Source organism: Mesoplodon densirostris, chromosome 7 (assembly GCF_025265405.1).
Source record: "Mesoplodon densirostris isolate mMesDen1 chromosome 7, mMesDen1 primary haplotype, whole genome shotgun sequence".
Classification (NCBI taxonomy): Eukaryota; Metazoa; Chordata; class Mammalia; order Artiodactyla; family Ziphiidae; genus Mesoplodon; species Mesoplodon densirostris.
In genome coordinates this window covers 15,325,802-15,353,045 of record NC_082667.1, presented here as the reverse complement: position 1 = coordinate 15,353,045, position 27,244 = coordinate 15,325,802, and the positions used below count along the sequence as shown (strand labels likewise).

The 27,244-nt window shown below is 53.9% G+C and overlaps 1 protein-coding gene across 3 annotated transcripts in view; it reads left to right on the top strand.

Annotated features, from left to right (window-relative positions):
• The window catches only part of CRY2 (cryptochrome circadian regulator 2), a 33,822-nt gene extending 15,802 nt beyond the window's left edge, over nucleotides 1-18,020 (top strand). Inside the window, exons 6-12 of one of the 3 annotated variants that reach the window (XM_060104164.1) lie at nucleotides 4,017-4,157; nucleotides 5,301-5,612; nucleotides 5,829-5,980; nucleotides 6,103-6,305; nucleotides 6,627-6,719; nucleotides 7,875-8,016; nucleotides 15,826-18,020. In XM_060104164.1, the coding sequence (XP_059960147.1) occupies nucleotides 4,017-4,157; nucleotides 5,301-5,612; nucleotides 5,829-5,980; nucleotides 6,103-6,305; nucleotides 6,627-6,719; nucleotides 7,875-8,014 (1,041 nt within the window). In that variant the 3' untranslated portion in view covers nucleotides 8,015-8,016; nucleotides 15,826-18,020. Of the gene's footprint in view, nucleotides 1-4,016; nucleotides 4,158-5,300; nucleotides 5,613-5,828; nucleotides 5,981-6,102; nucleotides 6,306-6,626; nucleotides 6,720-7,874; nucleotides 8,017-8,247; nucleotides 8,856-15,825 lie in introns of those variants that run through there. The other 2 variants (XM_060104161.1, XM_060104162.1) reach the window with 2 other exon arrangements.
• Nucleotides 18,021-27,244: the final 9,224 nt, after the last annotated feature.

The following is a 27,244-nucleotide window of genomic DNA, read 5'->3' as shown; positions in this document are numbered from 1 at the left end:
GATGTGTTGAACTGCACCATAAGTACACAGGGAAATCTGGACTGTGGGAATTAGTACAAGTCAAACGGCTTGGATTCTTTGACAGAAAATATAAAAGGAAAAGAAGGAAATGGCAGGAAATGCATAGAGTAAAAAAACTTAAATAACACATCAAAGTATAATGAGAACCTACTGTATAGTACAAGGAACTCTACTCAGTACTCTGTGGTGACCTAAATGGGAAGGAAATCCAAAAAAGAGAGGACATATGTATACATAATAGCTGATTCACTTTGCTGTACAGCAGAAACTAACACAACATTGTAAAGCAACTATACTCCAATAAAAATTAATAATAAAAAAAAACACTTCAAAGTCTTTTACATGGCCAAGACTAAACTATAGTGCCTAGGGATGCACATTTGGGTGAAAAAAAGAAAAAAACACTTAAAAATGCAAAGAATAACTGAAAAGATAAAGCCCTCCCTTTCAAATGTGCTTTGCAAAAACAGGAAAATGTAAACATTTTTATTTATTTATTTTTTAATTTATTTATTTTACTTATTTATTTTTGGCTGCGTTGGGTCTTTGTTGCTGTGCGCGGGCTTTCTCTAGTTGTGGCGAGTGGGGGCTACTCTTTGTTGCGGTGTGCGGGCTTCTCATTGCGGTGGCTTTTCTTGTTGCGGAGCTCGGGCTCTAGGTGCACGGGCCTCAGTAGTTGCGGCACGTGAGCTCAGTAGTTGTGGCTCAAGGGCTCTAGAGCGCAGGCTTAGTAGTTGTGATGCACGGGCTTAGTTGCTCCACGGCATGGGGGATCTTCCTGGACCAGGGCTCGAACCCGTGTCCCCTGCCTTGGCAGATGGATTCTTAACCACTGCGCCACCAGGGAAGTCCCAGGAAAGTGATTATTATAAAAGTTGGGCAAGTGGTCACTTACGGGGCAGGGAAGGGACCGTGACTGGGATGAGCACATAGATTGGCTTCTGGGGTGGCCGGCAAAGTACTGATTCTTTTTTTTTTTTTTTTTTTTTTTTTTTTTAAATATTATTTAGCTTACTTCTACCTTGAATACTGAGTTTTTAATTAATTAATTTATTTATTTTTGCTGTGTTGGGTCTTCGTTTCTGTGCTAGGGCTTTCTCTAGTTGTGGCAAGCGGGGGCCACTCTTCATCGCAGTGCGTGGGCCTCTCACTATCGCGGCCTCTCTTGTTGCGGAGCACAGGCTCCAGACGCACAGGCTCAGTCGTTGCGGCTCACGGGCCTAGTTGCTCTGCGGCATGTGGGATCCTCCCAGCCCAAGGCTCGAACCCGTGTCCCCTGCATTAGCAGGCAGACTCTCAACCACTGTGCCACCAGGGAAGCCCCAAAGTACTGATTCTTGAACTTTGGCGGTGGTTGCACAGGTGTTTGCCTTAGAATAATTTGTTAAGCCACACATCTGTGTGATTTCCGAATCTGTGTTTCACTTAAAATAAAAAGATTTTCAAAGAGAGGTGGGCCAAGGGTATGAGCAGGTAAATATACCTCGCATCTGTTAGAGGTACTTAACCAACAATACCTGAGGAATCACCTGCTGAGGAGGTGGCCTTTAGGTTGAGACTTGAAGGAAGAGTCAAAAGTAACCAAGGAAAGGGGAGTGGAAAGGAAGGCGGCACTCCAGCCAAGGGAGCTGCATGTGTAAAGGCTAGTAAGAGCGCATGGTGCTTACAGAAGAGTGGTGAGGAAGGAAGCTAGAAAGACGGGGCCACTGTGGGGTGCTTGTAAGCCATGTTTAGGACTTGGGACTCTAGCCTAAGAACACCAGGGAGCCCAGTGCATGTATTGTCCTCAGGGACAGGTGTTTTAAAGAATCACTGTGCTCCCACTGTGGAGGGTGGATTGGGGGGACAAGAATTGACGCAGAGCGGTCAGTTAGGAGGCTGTGATAGTTGTGCAGCCTAGATACAATCTTAGCCTAAAGCAGGTTGGTGGCAATAGGGAATGGGAAGGGAGGGACGGATTAGAGAAGCACTTGGACGGTAGGGCTGGCAGGACCTGGTGAGCAGGGGGTCAAAGGTGACGGCCAGCCTTCTGGCTCGGGCGACGAGGTGGATGACGGTGCAGTGGGCGACGAGGTGGATGACGGTGCAGTTTCTGAGATAGGGAATGCCAATGGAAGGGTGGTTTAAAGAAAAGAGCCTGCTCCCCTCGAGGTGCCTGAAAGGCGATAAAGTAGAGCTCTCTGGCAGGGAGATGGATGGAGTGACTTGGGAGTCCAGGTGAGCAGTCTGGGCCAGAGCTACAGACATGGCGATCGTCTGCAAAGAAATTGTCTTGGGAGCCGTGGGACTGGATGAACTCACGCAGGAACACAGCTGAGTAGAAGGGACCTAGGACAGAGCCCTGGGGTGCCAACACTTAAGGAGTTGGGAGGGGTGGTGGACCTGGTGAAACACCAAGAACAGCCAACCAGCTGATGCAGCCAGGAGCCAACAGAATGGCGGGTATGGAGACAGGGAGCAGTCAGCAGGGTGAAGTGCTGCGGGGGAGTCCAAAAACACAAGGACAGAAAACGCCCACAGGATCCGGTGGCGTGGACATCTCAGAGACTCTGGTGGGAGCGGTGAAGGCAGAAGTGGAGGTGGGCCTGAGGAAATGGAGAGAGGCTGGCTGCGAAGGGAGGAAAGAGGACCCAAGGGGAGAAGTCCGCAGGGTGACTAGAAGTTCTTTTTGTTTTGTTTTTTGTTTCATTTTGTTTGCAACGAAACAAGATCATTTTCCCAATGTTCTTGGAGTGAACAGGGAAGAGAGGGAGAGATGGAATGTGCAAGAGAAGGAAGAGGGGAGGGCTCCAGAGCCAGGTGGAGGCCTTAGCCTTGGGCAGGGTCACAGGAGGGACAGGGGGTAGATGGGGATGCTAGATGCTAGATTGTAGATTTGGTGGCTAAAAGTTGAGGTGTTTCCTACCTGATGGCTTCCATTTCCTTATCATAAGGAAGGAAGGTCATCTGTTGAAGGGTGGTGGGGAAGTGTGGAATAGGAGGTCTAAAGAGGGTGTAAAGGACTTCCCTGGTGATCCAGTGGTTAAGACTCCACACTCCCACTGCAGGGGCTGTGGGTTCGATCCCTGGTTGGGGAAGTTCCACATGCCAAGCAGTGCAGCCAAAAAAAGAATAAAGAGGGTGTGAAGTTTGTGAAGTAGTCATCACGAAGAGAAAGAGGGCATTAGGAGTCGAGAAAGAGAAAATGGTTATTAGAGGTAGTGGAAAAAGACTGGAATCTGGAGCCAGTCCCTCCAGCTCTGTCTCTTACCACCTCTGTAACCTCAGAAGAGTCACATAACACTTTGAGCTTCCTTTCCTCGTTTTCAAAAGGAGGTAATGACAAACGCTGCTTCAGACTGATAGTTAAGATCAAATGAGAGAACACAGGTGTCAGTGAGTTGTGGAGATAAAGCACTCTGCTGGCAGCAACTGATGATAAAAACAAGACCAATGATACCGTATGACAAGTGGCCCCAGCAATGAATGACTCTGTGGGTTTCCAGGAATGGGTTTCTCGGCGCTGTTGAACAGTGGGGAGAAGTGCTTGGGTAACCACCGTGTAGCAGCAGCCTCAGGGCCCCTGGGACACAGCAGGGACTGAGGGAGGGATATCTTCCTCTGTAAGGTAGACGCCCTTTTTCCTTTCTTCTGTAGAATCACAGACCCTTCAGTGCTTTCAGAAACTTTCATTTCCATCATTTTATTTCATCCCCAGGAGGTGGGAAATTTTGTTCTCATTTAATAAACAAGTAGCTGAGGGACTAAATAACTTATGCTCATAGCACAAATTAAACAGAATCAGGACAAGAACTTGGGCCTCATTGTTTGATTGGTGGTGGTTCCATCAAAAATTCTGCCAGCGTGCAGTAGCAGGACATGCACAGGGTCTCATCCTGGCTCTTTGGCTTTCTGGTCTGTGACCTTAGGCAGATTCCTTAACTAGCTGGTGCCTCAGGTTTTTTCCTCTGAAGCATCCAGGTCTGTTCTTTCTTTGCCTTCTCTCTCTGCTGCAGGCCTGGGTTGCCAACTATGAGAGACCCCGCATGAATGCCAACTCCCTGCTGGCCAGCCCCACGGGCCTCAGCCCCTACCTGCGCTTCGGCTGCCTCTCCTGCCGCCTCTTCTACTACCGCCTGTGGGACCTGTACAAAAAGGTAAGGGGCAGTGAGGGTGGCGGAGCCCGCCCCCGGTTGCAGCCCAGAGGACACCAGGGCCTTCTGGGCCAGTCAGTTACCCTGAAGAGAGGCCTTCCCTCTGGCTTAAGTGTACGTACTGTCCAGAGAAGGTGAGGAAGAAGCCACATCCAAGAGGTGCCAGAGCCAAGCACAACCCAAACTGCTGATCTAAACAAAATCCAGGTTCTCAAGTGGAGCAGGACAGGCAGAAAAGCCGACCTCAGGGTGTGACCCCAGAGGTGGCAGTTCTGCTGGCACCAGGTGGATGGGGGCCAAGCAGTCAGGGTGGGAGGCAGGGAGGCTGAGGCTGGTGCCAGTTCTAAGGTGAAGAGCACAGCAGCCCTCTATGGGGCTGTGTCCAGAACATTTAAAGGGGAGCCTAGGAGCGGCAGTTGCCCATCAGTGATGAGGAAATGACCCGGAGGGCTGAATGCAGGGCTGGATACGGACAGTAGGTGGATAGCCCTGTAGTAATGCACCCACCCCCAGGAGGAGAGAGGACAGCACATCCAGCTATTCAGATTCATCAGATTCATCCGTGCGTCTGCACTGTTTCACGTTGTTTCCTCATTCTTGCCAATATCTGGATTTTGTGGCATGTGGTAACTGCCAGCTTGGTGGGTAATCTTGTGATTTTCGGAAGATTACTATTTGCTTGGCAGTCTGATGTCTTAATTCTTTCATGGCCCTAGATCCAGGCTGTTGGGCATAACTTATTTAACCAAAGTCTAGACTGAGCATTTTTTACGTGTGCTGATGAGAAAGCTTACTTTGACGTTTTAGAAAGTGGAGCCCAACAGGGACTCTCGAGGACAAGGATCATGACCAGTCTTTGGGAGTTTGGTTCCCGGTGCAGAGTCCGGCAGCGCTATCCCTTTCCACTGCCTGCTGCTCCGCAGCCATCCTCAGGGCTCAGAGCAGTAGTGGGCACAGCCAGGGCCCAGGGTTCAGTCTGCAGCACACCCTGCCGCTTCTCCTGGGGCAGGGTCCCTCCACGCATCTAGGGGCTTTGGAGCCACCAAGTTCATGGCAGCTCCAGATTCCTTTGTGGGGAAGTCCTGAGTGGCACGGCGCTGATAGCTGGGCAAGCGTTTATATCCATGTGCCGTCCCACCCCACCAGGTGAAGCGGAGCAGCACACCCCCGCTCTCCCTGTTTGGGCAACTCCTGTGGCGAGAGTTCTTTTACACGGCGGCCACCAACAACCCCAGGTTTGACCGCATGGAGGGGAACCCCATCTGCATCCAGATCCCCTGGGATCGCAACCCCGAGGCCCTGGCTAAGTGGGCCGAGGGCAAGACAGGCTTCCCTTGGATTGACGCCATCATGACCCAGCTGAGGCAGGAGGGCTGGATCCACCACCTGGCCCGGCACGCTGTGGCCTGCTTCCTCACGCGCGGGGACCTCTGGGTCAGCTGGGAGAGCGGGCTCCGGGTGAGTCCTCTCTCAGCGCGCAGCCCAGGGCAGCCCCCTTTTGGGCCGGGGGATGGGCTGGGACCCCTGGGTCCAGGAGATTCCCTCCACATCCTTCTTGGCTTGCCCTCAGCAGAAGGCTTTGGCTCCCTTCTCCACAGGGTGTGTGGTGACTTGGGGGGAACCATGGCCGTAGGTCCCCAAGGAGGCTGATGGTCCCACCCTCCCTGCATCTAGGTATTTGATGAGCTGCTCCTGGATGCAGATTTCAGCGTGAACGCAGGCAGCTGGATGTGGCTGTCCTGCAGTGCTTTCTTCCAACAGTTCTTCCACTGCTACTGCCCGGTGGGCTTTGGCCGCCGCACGGACCCCAGTGGAGACTACATCAGGTGAGGGTGCAGACCAGGCTCTCTGGTTTCTGACCACTTGGGCTTCCTCCTAGGGTGGGATATGCTTGGCCTTTGAAGGAGACTCCAGCGTGCTGATGGGTCGTCTGGTGTGTATGTTTCAGGCGATACCTGCCCAAATTGAAAGGGTTCCCCTCTCGATACATCTATGAGCCCTGGAATGCCCCAGAGTCAATTCAGAAGGCAGCCAAGTGCATCATTGGTGTGGACTACCCACGGCCCATCGTCAACCATGCCGAGACCAGCCGGCTCAACATTGAGCGGATGAAGCAGATTTACCAGCAGCTCTCCCGCTACCGGGGACTCTGTAAGGAGCCCCTACTCCCACTGCCACCCCCTAGTTCCCCGAAGGGAAGGACAACACCTACAGGCTCAGGGGGCATAGACAGAGATTCCCAGATGTTTGCAAAGGGAGGCCGCCGAGCACTGTCTTCCAGGCTGTTGACTTCCCGGGCACAGGCCACACAGGCTGGGCTGGATCAGGCCTCTCTGAATTAGTTGCGGCCAATGGGAAGCGATGGAACCTTGATGTCATGGCCCAGCACCCGCTGCCTCGTACCCACCTGCCCTGGGGCCCTGTACAGTCCTGTGAGATTGCATTCTGATTGTTCCCCTACCTCTTTCCCAGGTCTGCTGGCATCTGTCCCTTCCTGTATGGAGGACCTCAGCAATCCGGTGGCGGAGCCCAGCTCGAGCCAGGCTGGGAGCATGAGCAGTGCAGGTAAGTACAGCTAGCCTCCCGTGGCCTGTGCCCACCCCAAGGGCACTGCAGAGCTACTACCACTTCAGTCACTGAGGGCTGAGGATGGAGGCCAGAACCAAGTTATGCCCCGATAGAACTTGTACTCCACCTGGGGAGACAGATGGGAAAGGAGCTGTGTAAGATCATGTCAGATAACAAGTGCTTTGGGGGAAAATAAAATCGAGTGACCTGATAAAAGCGGGCTGGGGAAGGGGGTTACTTTAGATGGAGTACCAGGGCCCCACACAGTGAGCAGAGCCAGCCTTCTAAGAACAGGGGGAAGAGCATTCCAGGCAAAGGGAGGAGCAAGAAAAGACCCAGAGATGGAAACAAGCTTACCCTTCCAGGAACGAGAGGAGGGAGGCCAGTGGGGCTGGTGTGTGCTGAGTGAGGAGGTGGAATGGGAGGAGGACGGACACGGCAGGAGTAGCAGTGCGTAGACTCAGCGTCCACGAGGAGGATTAGGGTTCCGTTGTCAGTGCAGGGAGAAGGCACTGCCGGGGGTCAGCAGGGCAGAGGCGTGACCCGGTTTATGTTTTAGAAAGCTCACTCTGCCTGCTGTGTGGAGGGCACAGTGTGGGCAAGAGCCCCCGAGTATAGGGAGGCTGGAAAGGAGGCGACTGTAGTTGTCCAGGCAGGTGGCGGGAGAGAGGAGTAGATGGCCTTGCTGCGTTCTTAACCTCTGCCCTTCGGCTCCGGGACAAAGATCAGCAAGCTCAGACTGGCAAGAACGTCAGGGCTTTTTCTAGTTTCTGGTTTGCCCAGCCAGGCTGGCTCCCCAGGTTAGGGCACTGCTCATTCCGGCTTCAGGAGGCCAGTTACAGAGCGGATGCCTCACCTTCAGCGCAAGGATGGCAGACAGGCCAAACCAGTCTCTGGCCTGGAGACTGATCCCCATGGGATTTGGGGCCCAAAAGCTGGCTGTACGGCCAGCAGGCCTGGTTATGCTCTCCTTGGATATTTCCAGGCAGACTCACTGCTGAAAGGAAGGCCAAGGGGCAGGTCTGAGAAGCAACGTGCTGGTTGCATTGATGAGCAGGCTCCATGCCCCCTAAAGAGCTGCTGCTACACGGTTGAGCGTCATCTTGGCTCCACACACAAGTCTGTGTGACACTTTGACCTGCTTCCCTACAGGCCCAAGACCACTACCCAGTGGCCCAGCGTCCCCCAAGCGCAAGCTGGGAGCAGCGGAGGAGCCACCTGGTGAAGAACTCAGCAAACGGGCCAGGGTGGCAGGGTTGCCCCCCTCAGAGCTGCTGAGCAAGGATGTCTGAGAGTGAGTGACAGCAGCTGAGCGTCAGCTTCAGGGACGGGCGTGGGAGAGAGGTGGGCTGAGTGTGGAGAGCTGCCCTGCCAGCTGAAGGCTAAAACCCACAAACTAGATTAAAACCTGGTAGGGACTGGGGGCTTTTCTAGGGTTTCAGCTCAAATTCTACCATCCTGACGTCTATACCTTCTAATACTAAAAAGAGAATTTAAAGATAAAGCCGTGTTCTTCCTTTGCCAGCTAAGGGGGAAAAATGGACTCTTGCTTCCTGTCAAAGTGAGCCAAATCCAGAAAAAGAAAGCCGAGACCCGATGTGAAGCTGTGGGAGGAAGAGTCCCATCGCCCCGACAGGCCGTGTCCTGTAGGCTGGCCAGCAGAGGGCAGCACTTACCTTCAGAATTCAGGCTTTGGGACGTTTAGAGGCTCACTTAGCCCAGCCCCACCAGAGGACCAGAAGACCCAGGCTCCCTATCACCTGTGCCTCTTACAGCCACTCCTCCATTCGTGCCTTTCTTGTGGCTTCAGCTCTGCACTTCCCTGGCAGTGCTCATCTTCCTTGAAAGCCCCCTGAATGTCTCAAAAAACAAAAACAAAAACAAAAACCTGGCTCTTCCTTCCCCAGAGCAAGAAGGGCCTTTTATGTCTTTCTGGGGAAGATGTAAATTACTGTCCCCTTTCAGTCATCATCTCGGGCTGTTCCTTATGTGCCATGTCTGCATCATTAGGTTGGAGGGTGATTTTCTCTGAAGAGCCAATTCTTTTTTCTAAACCCTTCTACTTCAAGCCAGGTGAGGCCAACTGGTTTGCATGTCTAGACTTGAATGCCGGTGAGACGGCGAGTGTTTGATGCCTGTGCCCTTTTTTTTTTTTTTTTTTTTTTTTTTTTTTTTTGCAGTACACGGGCCTCTCACTGTTGTGGCCTCTCCCGTTGCGGAGCACAGGCTCCAGACGCGCAGGCTCAGCGGCCATGGCTCACGGGCCCAGCCGCTCCGCGGCATGCGGGATCTTCCCGGACCGGGGCACGAACCCGTGTCCCCTGCATCGGCAGGCGGACTCTCAACCACTGCGCCACCAGGGAAGCCCGTGCCCTTTTCTTTACTAAGCTCTTTGTCTTAGACATTGCAGATGGACAGATTTGTTATCTTGTTCTGGGAGTACCGGCAACCTTAGGTACTATTCTCTTAGTTACCTCTTAACTCTGTAGTACTAAGCATAGTTCATTCTGTCTTACAAACCTGGAACTTTCCAGGGTGATACTCTGACTTTCAGGTGAGAAGATTAAAGAACAGAGAGGTTAAATGTCTGGGTCATGGTTCCCCAGAGGTAATGGCATCCAATTCAGCTTGAAACTGTTGCCAGCAAGTGTGTGAGGAAGGGGAGCATAAGACATAGAAAATGTGATACGATGCCCATCCACAAGGGTTTAATAGTCTGCTTAGAAAAACAAGACCAATAACCTGTAATTCCTGGACAAATGATACAGACTCTACCAGCTTATCACAAGACAGTTATTGGTGGGCTAGAGTGATCAGGCAGTACAACACAGAAGGTTACCCTAGGGGACCCAAAAGATGAATTGGATTTAGACAGCAAGGAGAGCATTTCCAACAAGAAAAACAGCTTAATGATTACATGATCTTGTACACATTACTTAACCGCTCTGAGACTGTTTCCTCATCAAAAATTAGGTTCTTGTTGCAAAGATTAAATGATGAAATATATGTGTCAGGGATGTGTGGGGCTGCTAGTTGCAGAAGACCTGACTACTGTGTCTAAAACTCTTACTGAACAAAAGGCCCAGAGCTGGGCGCTGCTAGTTTTGGTTTGGTGGCTCAACAGTGTCAGAGCCAGTTTTTCTGAGATTCTCTTGTTTCCTGGCCTCAAGGTGGCTGCCACAGCTTCAGCCATCAGCTCCTTGTTCAAAGCAAGAAAGAGAAGGAAACGCAGAGACAGCTGCACTCCTTCATACAATAAACATATGTCAAGTGATCACAATTTGCCAGACACCGTTGTAGGCACTGGATATAGTTGTGAACAAGACTGACAAAGTCCCTTCCCTCTTGGGTGCATCTTTGTGGGAGGAGACAGACGGTAAACACATAGATACATCATGTATCAAGAAGCCTTAAGTGGTATGAAGAAAAAATACAGTCGAGTAAGTAGGTAGTTTGGGGCCCAGTGGAGGTTGCAGTTTTATATTATGAGGGTTGTCAGGGGATGCCTCTCTTCCTTTTTCATCAAGAAAATAAAAGCTTTCCCAGGATACCCCTTCCCCAGCTTTTCACATTGGCCTCATGAACCAGAACTGAGTCACAAAGCCTCCCCAAAGCTGGGAAATAGGCATCTGGATTGTCAGGATTGGTTAGACCATTGATTTCCAACCTGAGTGAGCAGTGGAATTCCCTAGAGGATCTGTTAAGCCGCAGATGGCTGGGCCCCACCCCCAGAGGTTCGGATCCGGTGGGTCTGGGGTGGGACCTGAGAATTTACATTTCTAACAAGTTCGCAGCCGTTTGATGATGCTGCTGTTCTGGGACTGTACTTTGAGAATCACTGACTTAGACCATTCCTGACCCATTGTCTGGGCCACGTCCGTGACCCACTGAACAAAATCCAGATTCTGTTAGCTAGGAAGTGTAGATACTGGTCGATAACTCTCTACATAATATACAGGGCACTTAGCCCAGTGCCTGCCTTATAAGTTCATAAATAAAATGGTAGCTATTATTATTATTATGGATATTGTTATTATTATTTTTTTAGAAGAACATAAGGTTACAGTTGGGTCTGATCATGGAGGGTCTTAAATGTCAGGCAGATGGAGTCCTTGGTGTACTCTCTGGGAACTAAGGAGCATTTTGGAACAGGAGAGTGAATGACCCAATTGGCATTTGTGGAAGATTAACCAGGCTTTGGACTGGGACCTAAGAAGAAATGGTGGGAGGAGAGAGCCAGCTGAGAGTCTGTGATGGTGATTCCAAGTGGACATTACAAGGGTGCAGAGGTCAGCACTGGTCCCTTGCCTTGTAGTCCAGGAGATATCCATCAGCCTATTGGGATCTTAAGGACTGATTCTCAAGGTTTAGCCCTTAATCATGGCTAATTGATTGGAAGTGAGGACCAGGAGGTCAGAGGACAGGACAGATACTCATGTTCTTTGGAAACCCTGAGAGAAAAGAGTTTCTTAGTGAAACTTGTGCTTCGCTGTGTACTGGTGGCAGCACCTGGGCCGAAAGATGTTGAGCATCCTCATCAGTAAAACAGTGATAATAGCATCTTGTCACCTGCCCTACCCATCGAGCATACACATTGGGGAAAGAAACTGAAAGCCCATATATGAGAAGCCTTTGAATAAGTAAGATGCACCACGCAGGTGAAATCACATTACCACCTTGCATATGCTTCTCAGGGTGTCTCTGACCGTGTTATTGTCACTTCGGTCAGGGCCAGCACGCTGAGCTGGACGGACCACAGAGCAGTGGCCACAGGGCCTGTGCTGAAACAGACGTATTGACCCTTCCCCCTCTCCTCTCTGTCAGTTTTAGTTGTGTGACTTAGGGCAGGATTCATAACCTTTCTGAGATGCTTTAGCTGTAAGGTGTGAATAATCATTCTTTACCAGCCTGAAGGCTCCATCACGGACCTATTGAGGCCATGTTTAGCTCCAGCCTCTATCGTTTTGTGATTCTGTTATTTCTAATGCCTCAGGCCTGGGCCAGACAATGATGTAAACTGATCTTGTGGGAAAACATACCCTGGTATCCGTCGGTTCCGTGTTTACCTCAAGCCCACATCAGTATCTGTTCTGTATTTGGTTATCGTACAATGTTCACTAAACTGAAAAATAAGCCAGCGCCAAATAGCTCTCATTTCAGCTGCTCCCCCATAATCCCCAAAGCTGCTGACTGCTCAGGATTCCATCAGGCTCGAATTGTGTACAGATTTTTCTTATTGGTCTAATTATTTTAACAGTTCACGTGATCCATTTGTCCTTCTGCTCGTACATGGTGAGCTGTTGAGAGAAGCCCATTGAATATAAAAGGTTCATGGCAAGGATCACCTCTTCCCCTCCTCCGCCGAAGTTCACCCAAGCTCGGTTAGCCCTGGGCCTTTGCTGAGGAAAACCTGATTTCTGGAATCTTCTTCATTGTCTTTTTGACACTTGTTCCGTGTATATCCTTCCTTACGTGAAATAATGTGTGTGAAAGGCACTGGGCGATCTGCAAAATGCTGCCCGGTGGAAGCAGAGGCCGTGCGGTGGTCAGAAACCCCATCGTGCTGTTCGCTGCCCGGGGGCCTTCGCACAGGTTCTTCTCACCTCTCTGTCTCTCAGTTCCTGAAACAAGAAGTTAGTTGGGACTTGGTGTCCCCTCACACTTTCCCTGGCACTTACTAAGAAGCTGTCGGCTAATGGACGTCCCCTCCCCTTTGCCATGTGATTTCTGTGGTGCAGGAAGGGCAAGCGTGTAGTTGACATGAGGAATGAGACTGAGCGAAGAGCCCAGCTTTGTACCCCATCCAGGCCCAGCTGCACCTCTGGCCTTCCCTGCTCCTAACTGGGAGCTGGCGGCAAACCCTCTGCCCCTCTCGAGCTCTTGGGCACTGTGCCTCACCCCGTGTGGTGGGAGGGGTGACCTCTGAGACCTGGTTACAGGCTCCAAACAAAGTTTCTTCCCGACCTTGAGCTGTCGTGTCTCCTCTGCTGACACACGCTCATGCGTGCACGGTATCCACACACCCCTCCTGGGCTGGGAGCTGAGGAAGGGTGGACTTGCAGATTTGGGTTCCTTGTTAGCATCCAGTGGGTGGGAAGGGGTGTGAGGACACAGGTACCCAGGGGGGCCGTCCTAACTGACATTGGCACACTGAGGGAGGCGCTCGTTAACTTATTCTATGTTCCAGCCACTTCTGCTTCTTGTATTAATGACAGGTTGAAAGAGTTGGACAATCGTGAGATTGATTTTTTTTTTTTTAGTGCGTGTTTTATGAGTTGATTTTCCCCTAGTGCCTCTCCCCTAGCTGTTCTTCCCTTTCTTTTAGTGCTGCAGTCATCATTTTCCTGCAAGGCCTCATCTGATTTCCCCAGCCCCCCTTTTCTGCAGACTTATGCCCTAGCTTGAGAACAAGAGCACAGGGACCATCTAATTACTGCTGATGGAGCAACTTGAGTAACTAGTTGAACAGGCCTCTGACTAGCTTTGTAGACAAGGGTAAGCTGGTTCTTCCAAACCTTGGTTTTCTGTTTGGGTTTTTTTTTTTTTTTCTTGGCGGTACACGGGCCTCTCACTGCTGTGTCCTCTCCCGTTGTGGAGCACAGGCTCCGGACGCACAGGCTCAGCGGCCATGGCTCACGGGCCCAGCCGCTCCGCGGCATGTGGGATCCTCCTGGACCGGGGCACGAACCCACGTCCCCTGCATCGGCAGGCGGACTCTCAACCACTGCGCCACCAGGGAAGCCCCCTGTTTGGGTTTTTGAACCCATCATAGAGGGTCGTGGGTCACTGGGGCTTATCTGAGGCCAGGACACTGCCACCTCCCTTCGTGAGTCTGCCCCATACGTAGACCACACCCAAGTCAGCGTAGGTCTGAATGAATTGTTATTATTATAGCCACCTGACTGCACCTCACCCCCATATCTTCTAAGCTTAGGCATCAGTTCTTAAACCCTCTTTGGGTTACCCATGCTTTGAAGAGTCTGATGAAGGATGGAGCCTCTTCCCAGAAAACTGCACCTATTTGCACACACAGAGAAATGTACACATTTCTCTTCCTGGTCTTCATGGACTGCCCCTTAAGCCTATCCTTGGACCCCTTAAGGATCCAGGAACCCCCAGAGTAAGAGCCCTTGTTCTAAGGAATCTTAAAGCACTCTTTATCTTCCCCCATCCCTGAAGGTGGAGAAAACACAAGAAATGGAGGTAATAGGTAGGAGGACCTGTTGTGTATACTCTTCAAGCCTGAAATTTTCAGTTTCAGAAGAATAGTCATCTCTTTGGCTTAACAATAGGGGCCAGAGAGAGATCTATGTATAAAATATATATCACAATCAGCATGTTTCAATAAACATGTACACTTTATATTTAACAAATATATTTATTTGTAGTGAAAAAATATGGCTAGGTTATTATAGTACAAGCTTAAAGAGAAAATTGTTGAAAATATTTTAAAGAGGCTCTCAGTACTGACCCCTACAGGTACCCACTCACTCCTACATTTGCTCTTGATTTTTCCCAGCTTCTAGATAAATTACCATCATCCAGTTAAAATCTTCTTCAGATTCAACATTTGTCTAAAAAGGGTCGCATGTGTCAGAAGACTGATTTTGAATCCCTGACTCCAATGTCTTGGACTCTTGAGAGCATTTCCCCTTTTCTGTTAATGTCTGAACTTCCATTTATGTTGCTTGGATATTAGTCTTCATGCCATCATGTTGATTTCGTTTTATATCCTCTAAAAGTCTTAATGAGCAGTACTATAATATAGAGATTACTTAGTGGTAAAAATACAGGTTTTGGAATCAGACAGACCTCGGTTTCCTGTCTTGGCTCCGCCACTTCTGAACGCTCTAGTCTTGGGCAATTTACTTATCCTCTCTGGCTTCCGTTTTCTCACCTGTAAAACTGGAAGCCATATCTTCAGGGTTCATGGGATCGCAAGCTGTATTAGTTTGCTTGGGTTCCCACAACAAAGTGCCACAGACTGGGTGACTTAAACAACCGAAATTTATTCTCTCACAGTTCTGGAGGCTAGAAGTCTGAGATCAAGTTGACCGCAGGGTTGGTTTCTTCTGAGGCCTCTCTCCTTGGCCTGTAGATTGCTGCCATCCCCCTTTGTCTTCACATGGTCTTACCTCTGTGCGTGTCTGTGTCCTAACCTTTTCTTATAAGGACACCAGTCATTTGGGATCAGGGCCCACCCTAAGCACCTTATTTTAACTTAATTACCTCTTTAAAGACCTTCTCTCCAAAAACAGTCACATTCTGAGGGGGTTAGGACTTCAGTGTATGAATTTGGGGGGACACAGTTCAGCCGTAACACAAGTGTATAGTGCCTGGCCCATAGTAGGCTCAGTAAGCCTTCTTGTTATTATCTGTCTGACCATCATTTAAAAGGTACAAACTTTTAACGGAGCCCTGCATGTCTCTTTACTCTCTCAGACACACTAGACCTATTTCAACAGGCAACCCAGCATTATGATGGGCTTACCCTGTCCTCTGTTATCAGACATGAGGCCATTTCTTCCCTCTGCCCCAGATTCAGGATGTTATAAATCTGTAAAATGAGCCATCCTTGTGTCTCCTCTCCCCGCCCCTTGGTCCTCTAGCACAGTGCCAGGGTTCTCTTCTCTCTGTGTGGAAATTTGCTCACCGGCTGATTGTGAACTCAGTCATTGCCTTCATCTTCAAGATGACTGGTCCCGGCTGGCTTCTCTTCCAGCCATTCTTTTCTGATTCTCCATCTCTGGCAGCGGCCACTGTGCCTTATTCAGAAACTGCCCTTGTCTTATCTGAGCAAGTGTTACCCAAGGCCTCAGGTGAGTGTCCGTGGCCTTCTCCCCCTCCTCTGCTGCTCTCAGTCAAGGGGCAGAGGAGGCCCAGAGGGTCCGCGAGGGACCGCTTGTCCACGTCAGCACCCCAGAGGGCCAGTGTTCAGGCACCCGCTGGCATCCCAGCAACAACCTTGTCCCCAGGTACCGTGGCCCGTTCGGTTTGCTCTGGGCTCTTCCCAGTTCCCCAGAGAAGCAGCTGGAGGAGCCGTGTCCCTGGGCAACTGAGAGCCTCCTGAACGCTCCCTTTTGCCCTTGTTTTTCTCTTTCAGCTGCAGTGCCGTGACTCTGAGCAAAGCCTGGGTGCCCGACAGCTACCGTGGCAGCAGAGTGCAACCTGCAGAACAGCCGATCACCCCCAGAGATGGAGCAAGCGTGTGCGTGTGTGTGCGCGTGTGCCGAGGAAGGAATGGCCCGCCTGTTTGCGTGTGCATGCGTCTGTTTACACTCTTGTGGTTCCGAACACTGCCTGGGCTGGGGGAGTACCTGTAGCAGCTTACCTCAGCCTCTGCACACCAGGCTAGAGGTCATGGCATTGACTTTCACCCCAGACCTGTCCCTGTGAGCCAGCGGCCTTGTCTGAATAGAAGAGTGGTGGAACCTTAGCTGGGATCCTGGCATCTGCCCCCCCAACCCTCCCTCCCTCCCTCCCTCCCTCCTCATGTCAGACTGCCGAGCAGGGGGGAAGCATTTCTGGCTCTTTGGTCCAGAGTGTGGGATTCTAGAGGCAGCTAGTTCCTGGGCAGGCTGGAGGGGACGGGTGTGTCCAGACATAGTCACCTGGCCTGGCTTCTTATTTTAAAATTCCCTGCCACTGGGTTCTCCAGACTCTTCCTTGGGGAGCTGGGACTGAGCACGAGGCTGTAGACCGATCTGGAAACTTTGCATCATCGTGCAGAAGTACAGCCAGGCGCCTGACTGGAGTGCTGCATGCACAGTATCATAGATGATAGCTGAGAAGAACATCACCCTCTTCGGGGCTGAAAACCTGAGGTTAGAAGTAGAAGGCCGGCTCTCACTACCGTTCCCCAGAAGCTGAGAGCCGGCCCCAAAGCTGACTGGAGACTCAAGTGCCTCCACCGGGAGGAGGCCAGGTTCCTGGCGGTAGAAAGTCCCCTGGCGCCTCTCGCCACACTCCACGGCATCTCGGTGCTGCCACCGAGCTCAGCTGACACCAGCCAGGGAAGGCATTCTAGTCTGTGCTCTGAAGGCTTCCACAGCCTGCCCAGGGCTGGTCAGCAGCCAAGCTGCCACGCCAGCTCTCCCAGTAGCTGGACATCAAAGACCCAGGCAGGTGGACTGCCAGGGACAGTTGGGAAAGACCCAAGCCGAGATCCCACCCAGTGCATGAAGCCTTCTGGAAGCAGCAGGTGGGAGGTCTGACCCAGAGAAGCCAAGGCCTTGCATTCTAGGGGCAGCCTGTACCTCCCACCACAGCCTCCCACTGTCGGGGCTGTGCTGAGAAAGACACCATGAAAAGGAGGGCTGTGCGGTCAGCTGGAGCAAGCCTTCCTTCCACCCATGGCCTGCACTTGAGCCACAGCGTGCGTGCGTGCGTGTGTGTGTGTGTAGCTGAGAGGCCAGTTCCTCTTGGGATTTTTGTCCTCACACGTAACATTAAGCTGGCCTCTGGGCCTTCTCCTCTCTACCTCCCCTGTGACCTTCCCCGGCCTCAGAGCTGTTCATTCCCTTGGCCCCAGCCCTGCCCTTCACTGTCCTCTGTCCTGGGACCAGAACCCTGGGGCAGGCCCCTGCCTCCTACATCTGTCCAGCACATCGACAGGCTCCTTCCTGAGACGTCCTCAGGCTTTCTCAGCCAGAGAGCTGCCTTTAGAGTCCAACTGTTGTATGTATGTCACCCTCACTAGAAATGTCCCATAATCATGTGGGGAGAACAGGGCACCGGTGATGGCTTTTTCTGCAGCATCGGGTTGGGGGCTTCACTGTTCCCTTAGCCCCAGCCAAGAGGAAAGAGAATCGGGGGCTCTTGCCAGAAGGCGAGTAGAGCACGCCTGGAGGGGCTAGTCTGAGAGGCTGAGAAAGCCAGAGGGCTTAGGGCCAGAGTCAGTATGTATTTAGCAGCACCTTCGGATGTCAGGATGATTCCCTTTTCCTGCCCATTTAAGGATGGTTCTCTTCCCTAAGGTACACGTTGGCAGGACCACCTCCCCCTACGTCTCTACCATCCCTGGCACGCGTCCACTCCAGAGCTGGGAGGGGCAGGGTGAGGAGAGGGTGCATCCAGTGGCCTGGAGCTCCACAGTTGTTTCGTGCCTCCCGTCTCCTGGCCCAGGTGTCCCTGGGGGTTCCTGCAGAGCATTGCCTCAAATCCTGTTCCAAGGGCCAGCATGGGGAGGAGATGGTCGCAGGCCAAATGCACTTTGTACAGAGATTTTCTATTGCTGGGAAGGTGTGTTTCTCCCACAGTTTGTGAATATTCATGTGTTCCATAAATGTCTGATCCTGTCTGCGCAGAGTTGTGCCGTTGTCAGTTTTGCGGGAGGTCTGGGGACTGGGAGGCAGTGGCGCTTAGCCCGCCTGAAGCCTTAGGCCAGACCGTCTTGGTTCTGCTGAACCAGGAGCCTCTCGCCCGCCTTGGAGGTGGCAGGGAGGAGTGGATGGGAGACGGAGGGCCAGGGAGGCGCCTAGTTGAGCAACTGGAGCAACTAGTGGTCTAGACTCAAGAGCTTGGTCAGAGTTGGAGGTCAGTCGGCCATAATGGTACAGAGCACGCCAGGGCCAGGATGAGGTTCCTGAGTGCTGTTTGGCAGTGACCCAGCCTCTTGGCCCATTTAAACACCCCCCAGGCTGGGGATCAGTCAATGGCAGGGCCCCTTCCAGGCCCTCAATCCATTCTTTACCTCAGCTCAGCCATGTAAGTTGCAACTGCTTGGTGCAGAGGGGATGCAAGCCCTCTGGCTCTGGCCACGTAGTCAGACCTGCCCACAGACAAGCCCAGAGCCTGGATGCTGACTTTGTCTCATGCCATCTGGCCAGAGCGGCCCCTCTCTACGGTGCGTGTGGGCTTTCCTGTGAGGGTGTCTAGTCTTGGACCACTGGACATGAGAGCTTTGTTAGCCCACACCCCAAATTCCTGTGGGATGGGGCTCGGGCCAGGCCAAGAAAATCACAAGCTGCCTTGCACAGAGTGAGAAGGGAAAAGGAGGAACTTGACCCTGGGACGCGTCTAATTCTCAGCTCTGCTTTGAAGCTCCTGATGGCCCCCTTCCCATTGACACCTGGGCCTGGCCTTCCCTCTCTCCCTTCTCCTGGCTTCTCTCTAATGTGGCTTTGGTTTGGCCACGGAAGCTAAGATACCTTTGTTCTTGAGCAAAAGATTCTGGAAGATGGAGTTTTCCTACACACACGCACACGCACACGCACACGCACACGCACACGCTCCTGACCTGATGAGGCTTCCTAGTAGAGAAGCACACAGTCTAAGGAACAATTATTAGCCACTATGGCAAAATCGCTTTCCTGGGAGGAAAAGTCAGCACCTTAGCAGCAGGTGGTTACCATCTGGGTGTAGTGAAAGGAGCCTGAGCCAAAACAGGAAAGGTAAAGTGTCCCCTCTGGGCCCAGGGGCAGGGAGAAGAGAGGCAGCCAAGGCCTTCGGCTCTAAGTATTGAAATGTTCTCAGGGCTGGAGCTCGGAGGTTGCTTGCTGTGGGGCAGGTGCCTGCCTCTCCTTTCTGGGTGCTAATCGAAGGGTCGTGCCACTGGGTGGCACAACCAGCGGGCAGTCTAGATTCGCAAATAGGATTCCACAGCTGTGAAGCAGTTTGCTCTGCCCCTTGTTCAGAAGGACAGGACCTCTGTGGTTCTCTCAGCTGGCCAGACAAGCCAGTGAGGATTGGCCAGAGGCTCTATGACCCACCAAAGCTGGGGGCCTCGCCGTGGCCAGCAGCCTGAGTATCCAGAAGTCCATGCTCCATGAAAGAGTTCACAGGCTTAGTCCTCTTAGGGGAGAGAAGACCATGAGGAACCATGGCCCAAACCTAGCAGGGGCAGAGGTGCTGGGGGGAGCAGGAAAACCACCGGAAAAATCCCAAGAAGTCAACTGTGGCGGCAGGAGGACAGGCCCCAAGTCTGAGAATGTGAGAAGCTGGCTTTGGGGCATCTGGGTGCACAGAGGGGGTGCTCGACAGGAAATGCAACTGAGCTGCTAAATGAGAGGGAGAAAGCAAGAAAGTCCTGACACAGGGAGGAGAAGCTGAGAGTCAGAAGCCAAAAAGAAGGGTTCAATTCAGCATTAGAGGTGTTTGGGGCTGAAGGGGGGCTTGAGACAATCTTTAGTGAGGAGACACTGGGGCGAGTTCTTGGGACAGAGGGTCCCCTCAAGGTAAGGGGACAGGGTGGGGTTAGCCCTGGTTCCCAGCTGGAGGTGGGGCGTTCCCAGCCTCCAGTGACAACACATTTGTATTACATTTCATCCTCACAACCGTGAGATGGACCATTATTCTCCCCATTTCACAGATGAGAAAAATCAAACCTTAGGACTCTTGTCACTAATACAAGGCCACACCACCTATTCACTTGGAGAGCCAGGCTGTGATTTCACACCACCTGACTCCAAATCTGTCTGCTCTAGGAGCCAACTCCCAACAGCCACTCGCCTTTCTCCGCCTTCCTCCATGACCCTCATTTCCTGACTGCCCTCTTCGCCTGCAGCGAGGGGGTCAACTAGGGTCCTAGGGACCAGGGACCCACCATTAGTTATTCGATACCCAGGCGCTAGGCCCACCCCGAGAAGCAGAGCCCGCATGGGCACGGAGGGCTTTGAGGGCGGAGGAACTGGGCAGAGGAGACGGTGTGGGATTTAGGGCGGGGCTGGGCCAAACCCGGGGACCGCGGGGCGGCGACTTCAGCACCTTGGAGAGCGCGCGCGGGGGGCGGAGCTCGCGGGGCAGGGGGCGGGGCGCACGAGCCCCCGGCACGGAACCCGGGGGCGCGCGCGGTGGCGCTCGCGCCAGTCCCGAGAGCGCTGCGCGGTCTGGAACTGCGCCCTGCCCTGCGCAGGTGCGCCCGCCGCTCCCTCCCAAGCCCTTTACCCGCGGCGGCGGCCTCTCGCCGCGCCCCCGCCTCCTTCCCCTCCGCCGCCGCCGCCGCCTCCGCGCCGCGCTCCGCCCGGATGGCCAGGGCTGTGCGGGAGAATGGCGGAGCGAGAGAGCGGCGGCCTGGGCGGGGGGGCCGCGTCCCCGCCTGCCGCCTCCCCGTTCCTGGGGCTGCACATCGCGTCGCCGCCCAATTTCAGGTGAGAAACTCCGGCCGCCGCGACCCGCCCTTCGGCCAGGATTGAGCTACCCGGGCTCCCTCACCCCCGCGCCCCCAGCTCACACACCCCAGACCCCGGAACGAGAGGGCGGTGTGGGGATGGGGTCTCTTCCCGAGACAGAGCCCCCAGAGCCCCCCCTCAGCCTCAGGTCCAGACTGATGGCCTCTGCATATCCGTGGTGCGGCTGCCTCCGCCATTCCGCGTCCTAGGCGAGGAGATCGTGAGCTGGAATTGGAGGAGTGGGCGCGGAGGCCGCCTTCTCCCCGACGTTGGGCTGCGGCGAGGCCTGGCGTGTGCGTTGAGATCCCGGAGGAGGCAGGCCGTCTGGGGCTTTGCCTGTGCCCAGTCAGAAGGCTTCTGAATAGAGATGAGAGCAGGCCGGGGTGCCCCGCGGGTCCCAGTTTCTTGGGGCGACCGACAGCCTTGGTGCAGGAAGGAGGGAGTCGTAGGCCCTTCCCCCAGTCCTGCCTGGCCAGAGGGGCCCAACTCCCAGGCCTGGCGTGGCCAGGACCCTCCGTGGACTGGGGCAAGCCCTGACCTGGTCAGATGTGTGCAGGTGCAGAAGGCCCAACCCCGAGATCCTAGGCCCGGCTGTGGGAGAGAGGGAGTCTGGTTTGGAGCCCCCAGGAGTAGCCAGGGGTATTGGTGGGATGGTTCCTGCTGGGGTAGCTACCCAGGACCCCGATCTGAGCTCCTCCTTCACCTCTCTCCCTGCCCCCATCTGGTGTTAAGCAGTTGGGAGGTGGAGTTCAGAGAGTGGCCGAGGGTGTTGTGGGAGAGGGGGTGAACATCCCTCCCTCCTGACCCGGCCGGTTGGAGAGGAGGGAGAGGGGGGTGTCACTGCTCCAAAGCCTCCGAGAAAGAGAACTAGGCATTCCGCATTGTTTCTCCAGCTAATGAGCTGGCGCCTTCCCTTCTCCTGGGGCCCCCACCCCAGCCAGGCCCCATCTGGGCTCTGGCGCCAGCCCCTCTTCAGAGCAAGGGGTTGCTGGCTCCCCGGCCCTCAGGTGGGCGGGAGGGACCCCTGGGAATCTCTAATGGCATCATCAGGACTAGAAACCTCCCCCAAGGCCCTGAGCTGAGCTGGAAGAGACCAGAGGGAGGGGACCAGATGGAGGAGGCCAAGCCTGAAGGCACCAGGGCCGGGGGCTTTGGGGTTAGTGCCTCAGAGTAAGGGGGCTGAGGTCTGAGACTGACCCCACTGACATGAAACACCGCCTCGACGCAAACGCTGCCTCCCTTCCAGGAGACCCCTCTGTGGTGGGAGAGCATTGAGCTTAGGCAGGCCTGGCTTCAAATCCTAGCTGCACCACTTTCTAGCTGTGTGACCTGGGCAGCTTCTTGTCTTTTCTGAATCCCATCTGTTAGGTGAGCTAATTAATATTGATTCCTTAATGTACATCAAAGTGGGCGCTCAACAAGTGTCAGCCCTCCACACCAGCGGGCATTTAGATTTGCTCATTACGGCTCAAAGCGTGTTCCCTGTGCTGGCTCAAGTCACCCTCACAACCACCCTGGGCATGGGCATGGGCCCGCCCATTTTATAGATGAGGAGACTGAGGTTCAGGAAGGCAGGGTGGCTTGCCCGAGGACCCCGAGGGGGTCAGAGCCTGAGGCTGCACTGGAACCGGGGTCTGCACGTTCACTCCACTCTACCTCCAGGCCCTGCCTCTGGCCCAGAGGACAGCTTGGCTTCCCCTACCGGCTACCCCATCCCCAGGTGACAGTGCTTTCCCGTCCGCCCCACCCCTGGCAGGCAGGTTACCATGGACGCCTTAGGGAGAGGAGCTGACGAGGCGGGCCAGCCAGTGAGTGTGTCCAGCCCTGGCCCGGTGGGCGAGAGTGGCAGAACGCCAAGGCCGAGGCGTGGGCCGGCCTCCAGGACACCTCGGCCTGGCCGCGCGTGGGAATAATAAAGGCAGTGTCTCCGGCCCCTCAGGGCCCGCCGCGCCGGCTCCCCGTCCCGCCTCTCACAGTTCTCAGATCGGCTGGTGTAACCCCTGGTGGGGACCGCTCTCCTGTGGCTCTGGCCTGGGTTTCAATCCTGGCTCGGTCCTCTTAGCCGCATGCCAGGAGTGGGTGCTGAACGGCCTGAGTCTCTGTTCCTCCTCCATGACGCCGACTTTGGCCCCTGCTCAGGGCGGTCCTAAGACTTGGATGAGACAACACGTGCTGAGTGTTTCAAGGGCTGTGAAGAGCTCCGTTCACGTAGGGCTGTTCTTATTGTTGTTATTATTGTGTATGTGTGTGTGCGCGTGCGCGCGCGTGCCCCCAGCACCACTGTCAGCTTCCAGAAGGCAAAAGGAGTCAATACCTAAACTTTGGTTTGCCCAATGCCCAGCACACAGTAGGTGCCCAATAATGCCTTAGTGGTTTCTTATTTAATTCAAGATAAAATTGGAGAGTTCAGAGGAGAACAGTGCACACTGTCAGAGAATAATGCCGTAAACGCCGCCGCCGCTTTGGGAGGCCCTCCCTTTGCCCAGCTGCCAATCTAAGCACTTTCTGTGCAAGAGCGTCTAGTCCTGCCCAGAACCACGTAAACAGAGTGTTATTGTTATCCCCACTTTGCAGATGAAGAAACTGAGGCACGAAGAGGTTAGATAAGTGGCAGAGCTGGGGTTTGAACGCAGTCTGAGTTCAGAGCCACCCTGGAAAGAGAGGGCCTGGAGTAAAAACAACGGAGGAGAGTTTGTGGAGGGGGACGCATGGTGTGGATTGGGGAGGGTGGCGAGCGTTTGTTCGTTGATAGTTGGTTTAAATAAACATGTCCTTTTTTTTTTTTTTTTCCTGATTGTAGAAATGCTCCAACCAGTTACTAGTAGTTACCTTTGGCTCTGGTGTCGGGAGAGGGATTTTTCACTTACTTCACATACTTCTGTATTTTTTGACTTCTTATTTTTACCACCAGCATAGGTTACTTCTGTAACTTACAAAATAATAAAAGAAAATTGAACATGAAAGTGATACATGTTCATTTTAAGGAAATTCTGTGAAAGAATTTAGAAACTTAGCAACGGATGCCTTGAGCTGGGTGGTGGGGCGTAGGAGGGGGACAGTGGGACGTAGGAGGGGGACAGTGGGACAGCCCACATGGGAGGCTCGTGGGGAGTAAAGTGAGCCGCTGCCCTGGGTGTGTGGGAGGGGAGCGCGGGTGAGAAGGACCTTAGAGGTCACCTCATCCAGCCCATCCTCCTCCCCTTTTACTTAGAAGGAGACAGAGAGGGTGAGTGGCTTCCCGAGAACACACAACAGCAAGTTGCAGCAGAGCTGGGGCAGCACCGGGCCTCAGGACTCCTCGCGTGGCGGTGGTGGTCTTGCCTCCACACCGCCTGGGGGGTGAGAGACAAGGGCCCTCCCTACTCATCTCTTCACAAGGTGCTATGCACTCAGCGTTCCTTCGTTCATTCAATAAGTACTTGTGGGAATTCCGTGGCCGTCCAGTGGTTAGGACTCCGTGCTCTCATTGCCGAGGGCCTGGGTTCGATCCCTGGTCAGGGAACTAAAATCCCATAAGCCGTGCAGCACAGCCCCCCGAAAAACCTACAAGTGCTTGCACTTTGCCAGGCGCACTGAGACACTCCAGAGCCACTGACAGGGGCCTGGCCCGTCGTGCAGATGTGTGGTCAGTGTAGTCAGAAAGACAGACAGACAAGGCCTTACCAGACAGGCGGTAGGTGTGCTGTGACTCAGGTCAGGGGCCTGGAGGAGCCCTGGGTCAGGGAAGGGTCAGCTCCGCCCAGGCCTGGTGGGCGAGTCAGTGTCACCCAAGAGGAGGAAGGGTGAAGTGGGAAGAGAAGAGGGAGGGAGCAGCCCGGGCAGAGGGCTCAAGGCAGGAGCGAGCCAGCAGTGTGTGTGACGCCTGGTCTTGCACAAGTGCTGAGAGAGGGCGTGCAGGAATGCGAAGGTCGTGTTGGGACCCTGGCCTGTGCACCTGCAAGCAGGGGCAGCCAGCAGAGGTCCAGGGAATGACGGCATCAGATGGTATCTCGGGGGCTTCCCTGGTGGCGCAGTGGTCAAGAATCCCCCTGCCAATGCAGGGGACACGGGTTCGAGCCCTGGTCCGGGAAGATCCCACATGCCACGGAGCAACTAAGCCTGTGTGCCACAACTACTGAGCCTGCGCTCTAGAGCCCGCAAGCCACAACTACTGAGCCCATGCGCCACAACTACTGAAGCCCACGTGCCTAGAGCCCGTGCTCCGCAACAAGAGAAGCCACCGCAATGAGAAACCCGTGCACTGCAACAAAGAGTAGCCCCCGCTTGCCGCAACTAGAGAAAGCCCACGCCCAGCAACAAAGAACCAGTGCAGCCAAAAATAAATTAATTTTAAAAAAAGATGGTATCTCAGCTGCCAGGTAGAGAGTGGACAGGGAGGCTGGGAGACTGCTGGGAGACTGGCCATCCTGTGGGTGAGGAGGAGGAACAGGGGAGGATGTAAGGGAGATTCAGAGGGTAGCTTAACCCACTTTTGAGGGACCTGGTGTGAGGGGGGAGGAGAGACAGGAGTCCAGGATGATGCTAGGTCCTGAGGGAGGGGGTGCCTTGCAGGAGGTGAAAGGTTTGGCGGGCGGGGTGGTGACGTCACTCGGAGGCCTGCTGAATCTGAGCTTGGCGATCACTGGGGGAGCCAATTGGAGGGTTCAAGCAGGCAGTTGGTTTGGGGTCTGGAGCTCAAAGGAGAGGATGGGGCTGGGGCCAAAGACCCTGGGAGTCTCCACTTAGAGAGCGCGCCATGGCCTGAAGCCTCAGGGAGAGCGTCACACCCAGAGAGACAGAGAGAAGGGTGAGGCGGGGGGCCAGCCCCGTTTTGGGGTGGGGGAGATGAAGAGCTGCGGCTGCCGCGGCCACTGCGCCCCAGCCCCAGGCCCCGGGCAGTGCCCCGGCCAGCTGCGATGAACCTCCAGTTCAGGGACAGAATGTGGACTCGCCTCACACAGCGGCTGCGGCCAGGTCAGGGTTTCAACCCCCCTTCTTGGATGTCAGAGCCTTACATTTGGTCTCTGGATCCCTGGGGCCCCAGTGGATCCCACAGGTTGGTTCCCTGGCCCCGTCCCCACTCCCGGGGCTCTTGCCCATCCTAGGTGCCATCTCTGGCCCCTGACCCCGCTCTTGGATTCGTTCAGGAAATCTCTAGGAGCATCGACCGTGGACCTTGCCTCATCCGGCCCCAGATGGTCTCTTGGAACACCCGGGGCCTGGGTCAACCAGCACTGCCTCTAGTAGGCATTTATTTAGTGCCTACAGGGTACAGGGCCTTTGGTCGCATGCCCTCAGGAAACCCAGCTCTGTGAGGGGCCAGAGCCAGGCCCGGGAGGCGGCTGGTGGGAGGTGTGACCCAGCGAGGACTAGGAGAGGAGACCCCCCAGATCCCAGCACATCTCACAGCCGTGTTTTCTCAGTGTTTCTTCCTGCGTGTGAATCATCACGTGGAGCCATAAGGTGACACGTTCTGTCTTCTGCTCGTTGCATTAGTTGCCATTTTCTACATTAATACACAGACTTTATTTATTTATTTGGCTGCGTCGGGTCTCAGTTGTGACGCGCGGGCTCAGTAGTTGCGGCGCACGGGCTTAGTTGCCCCGCGGCATGTGGGATCTTAGTTCCCCAACCAGGGATCGAACCCGCGTCCCCTGCATTGGAAGCCGGATTCTTAACCACTGGACCACCAGGGAAGACCCAGTCCACAGACTTCATAACGTTCATCCCAAAGGAGAGTTCTACTCCCTCTGCTGTTTGCCGTTACCAGGACACACATCCTTGTGTATAAAGGTCTTTCCCTGGGTGGGATTATTTTCTCAGGATAGTTTCCTGAAAGTCGAGTCACCAGATCCCAGGGTTCTTGCTCCATATCAACACCATGGTGTTTAAACAGATGAGACACATGATAACCCCAGGTAAGGGTTTTCTCCTGAGACTTGTTTCATGGGTTGGTTTCAGTTTTCAGTGAAGATGACCTCAGTGTGGACACAGTTGAGAAGGGAATTCCAGACCAGAGGAACAAACCCAGCCTGACCCCAAGGTCCACCCAGAGCTGGGGGTGGGATGGAGAGAGGGCTCTGAGGATGACGCTGGGCCTGGCTCGCCCCCATTCCAGCCAGTGCCACCTTCCCCGAGGCCTCCACATCCCACCCCAGACTCTGATGCAGGTGAGGGGTGGGGACACAGGAAGTTGAGTTGAAAGGGGAACTGACATAAAGATTTCCAAGGGCGAAATCTAGAAAGACCTGGGGACACCAGTGGTTCATTCATTCAACAACGTTCATCAGGTACCTGTCGTATCAGGCACCACCCATTGTTGGTCAAGAGAGACACGATCCTGCCCTCAGGGATGGGCTGCCTCCAAGGGGAGACCACCACTGGTTGCAGAGCCCAAAGGTAAAATTACAGTGACCCAGGACACCAGCAAGAGGG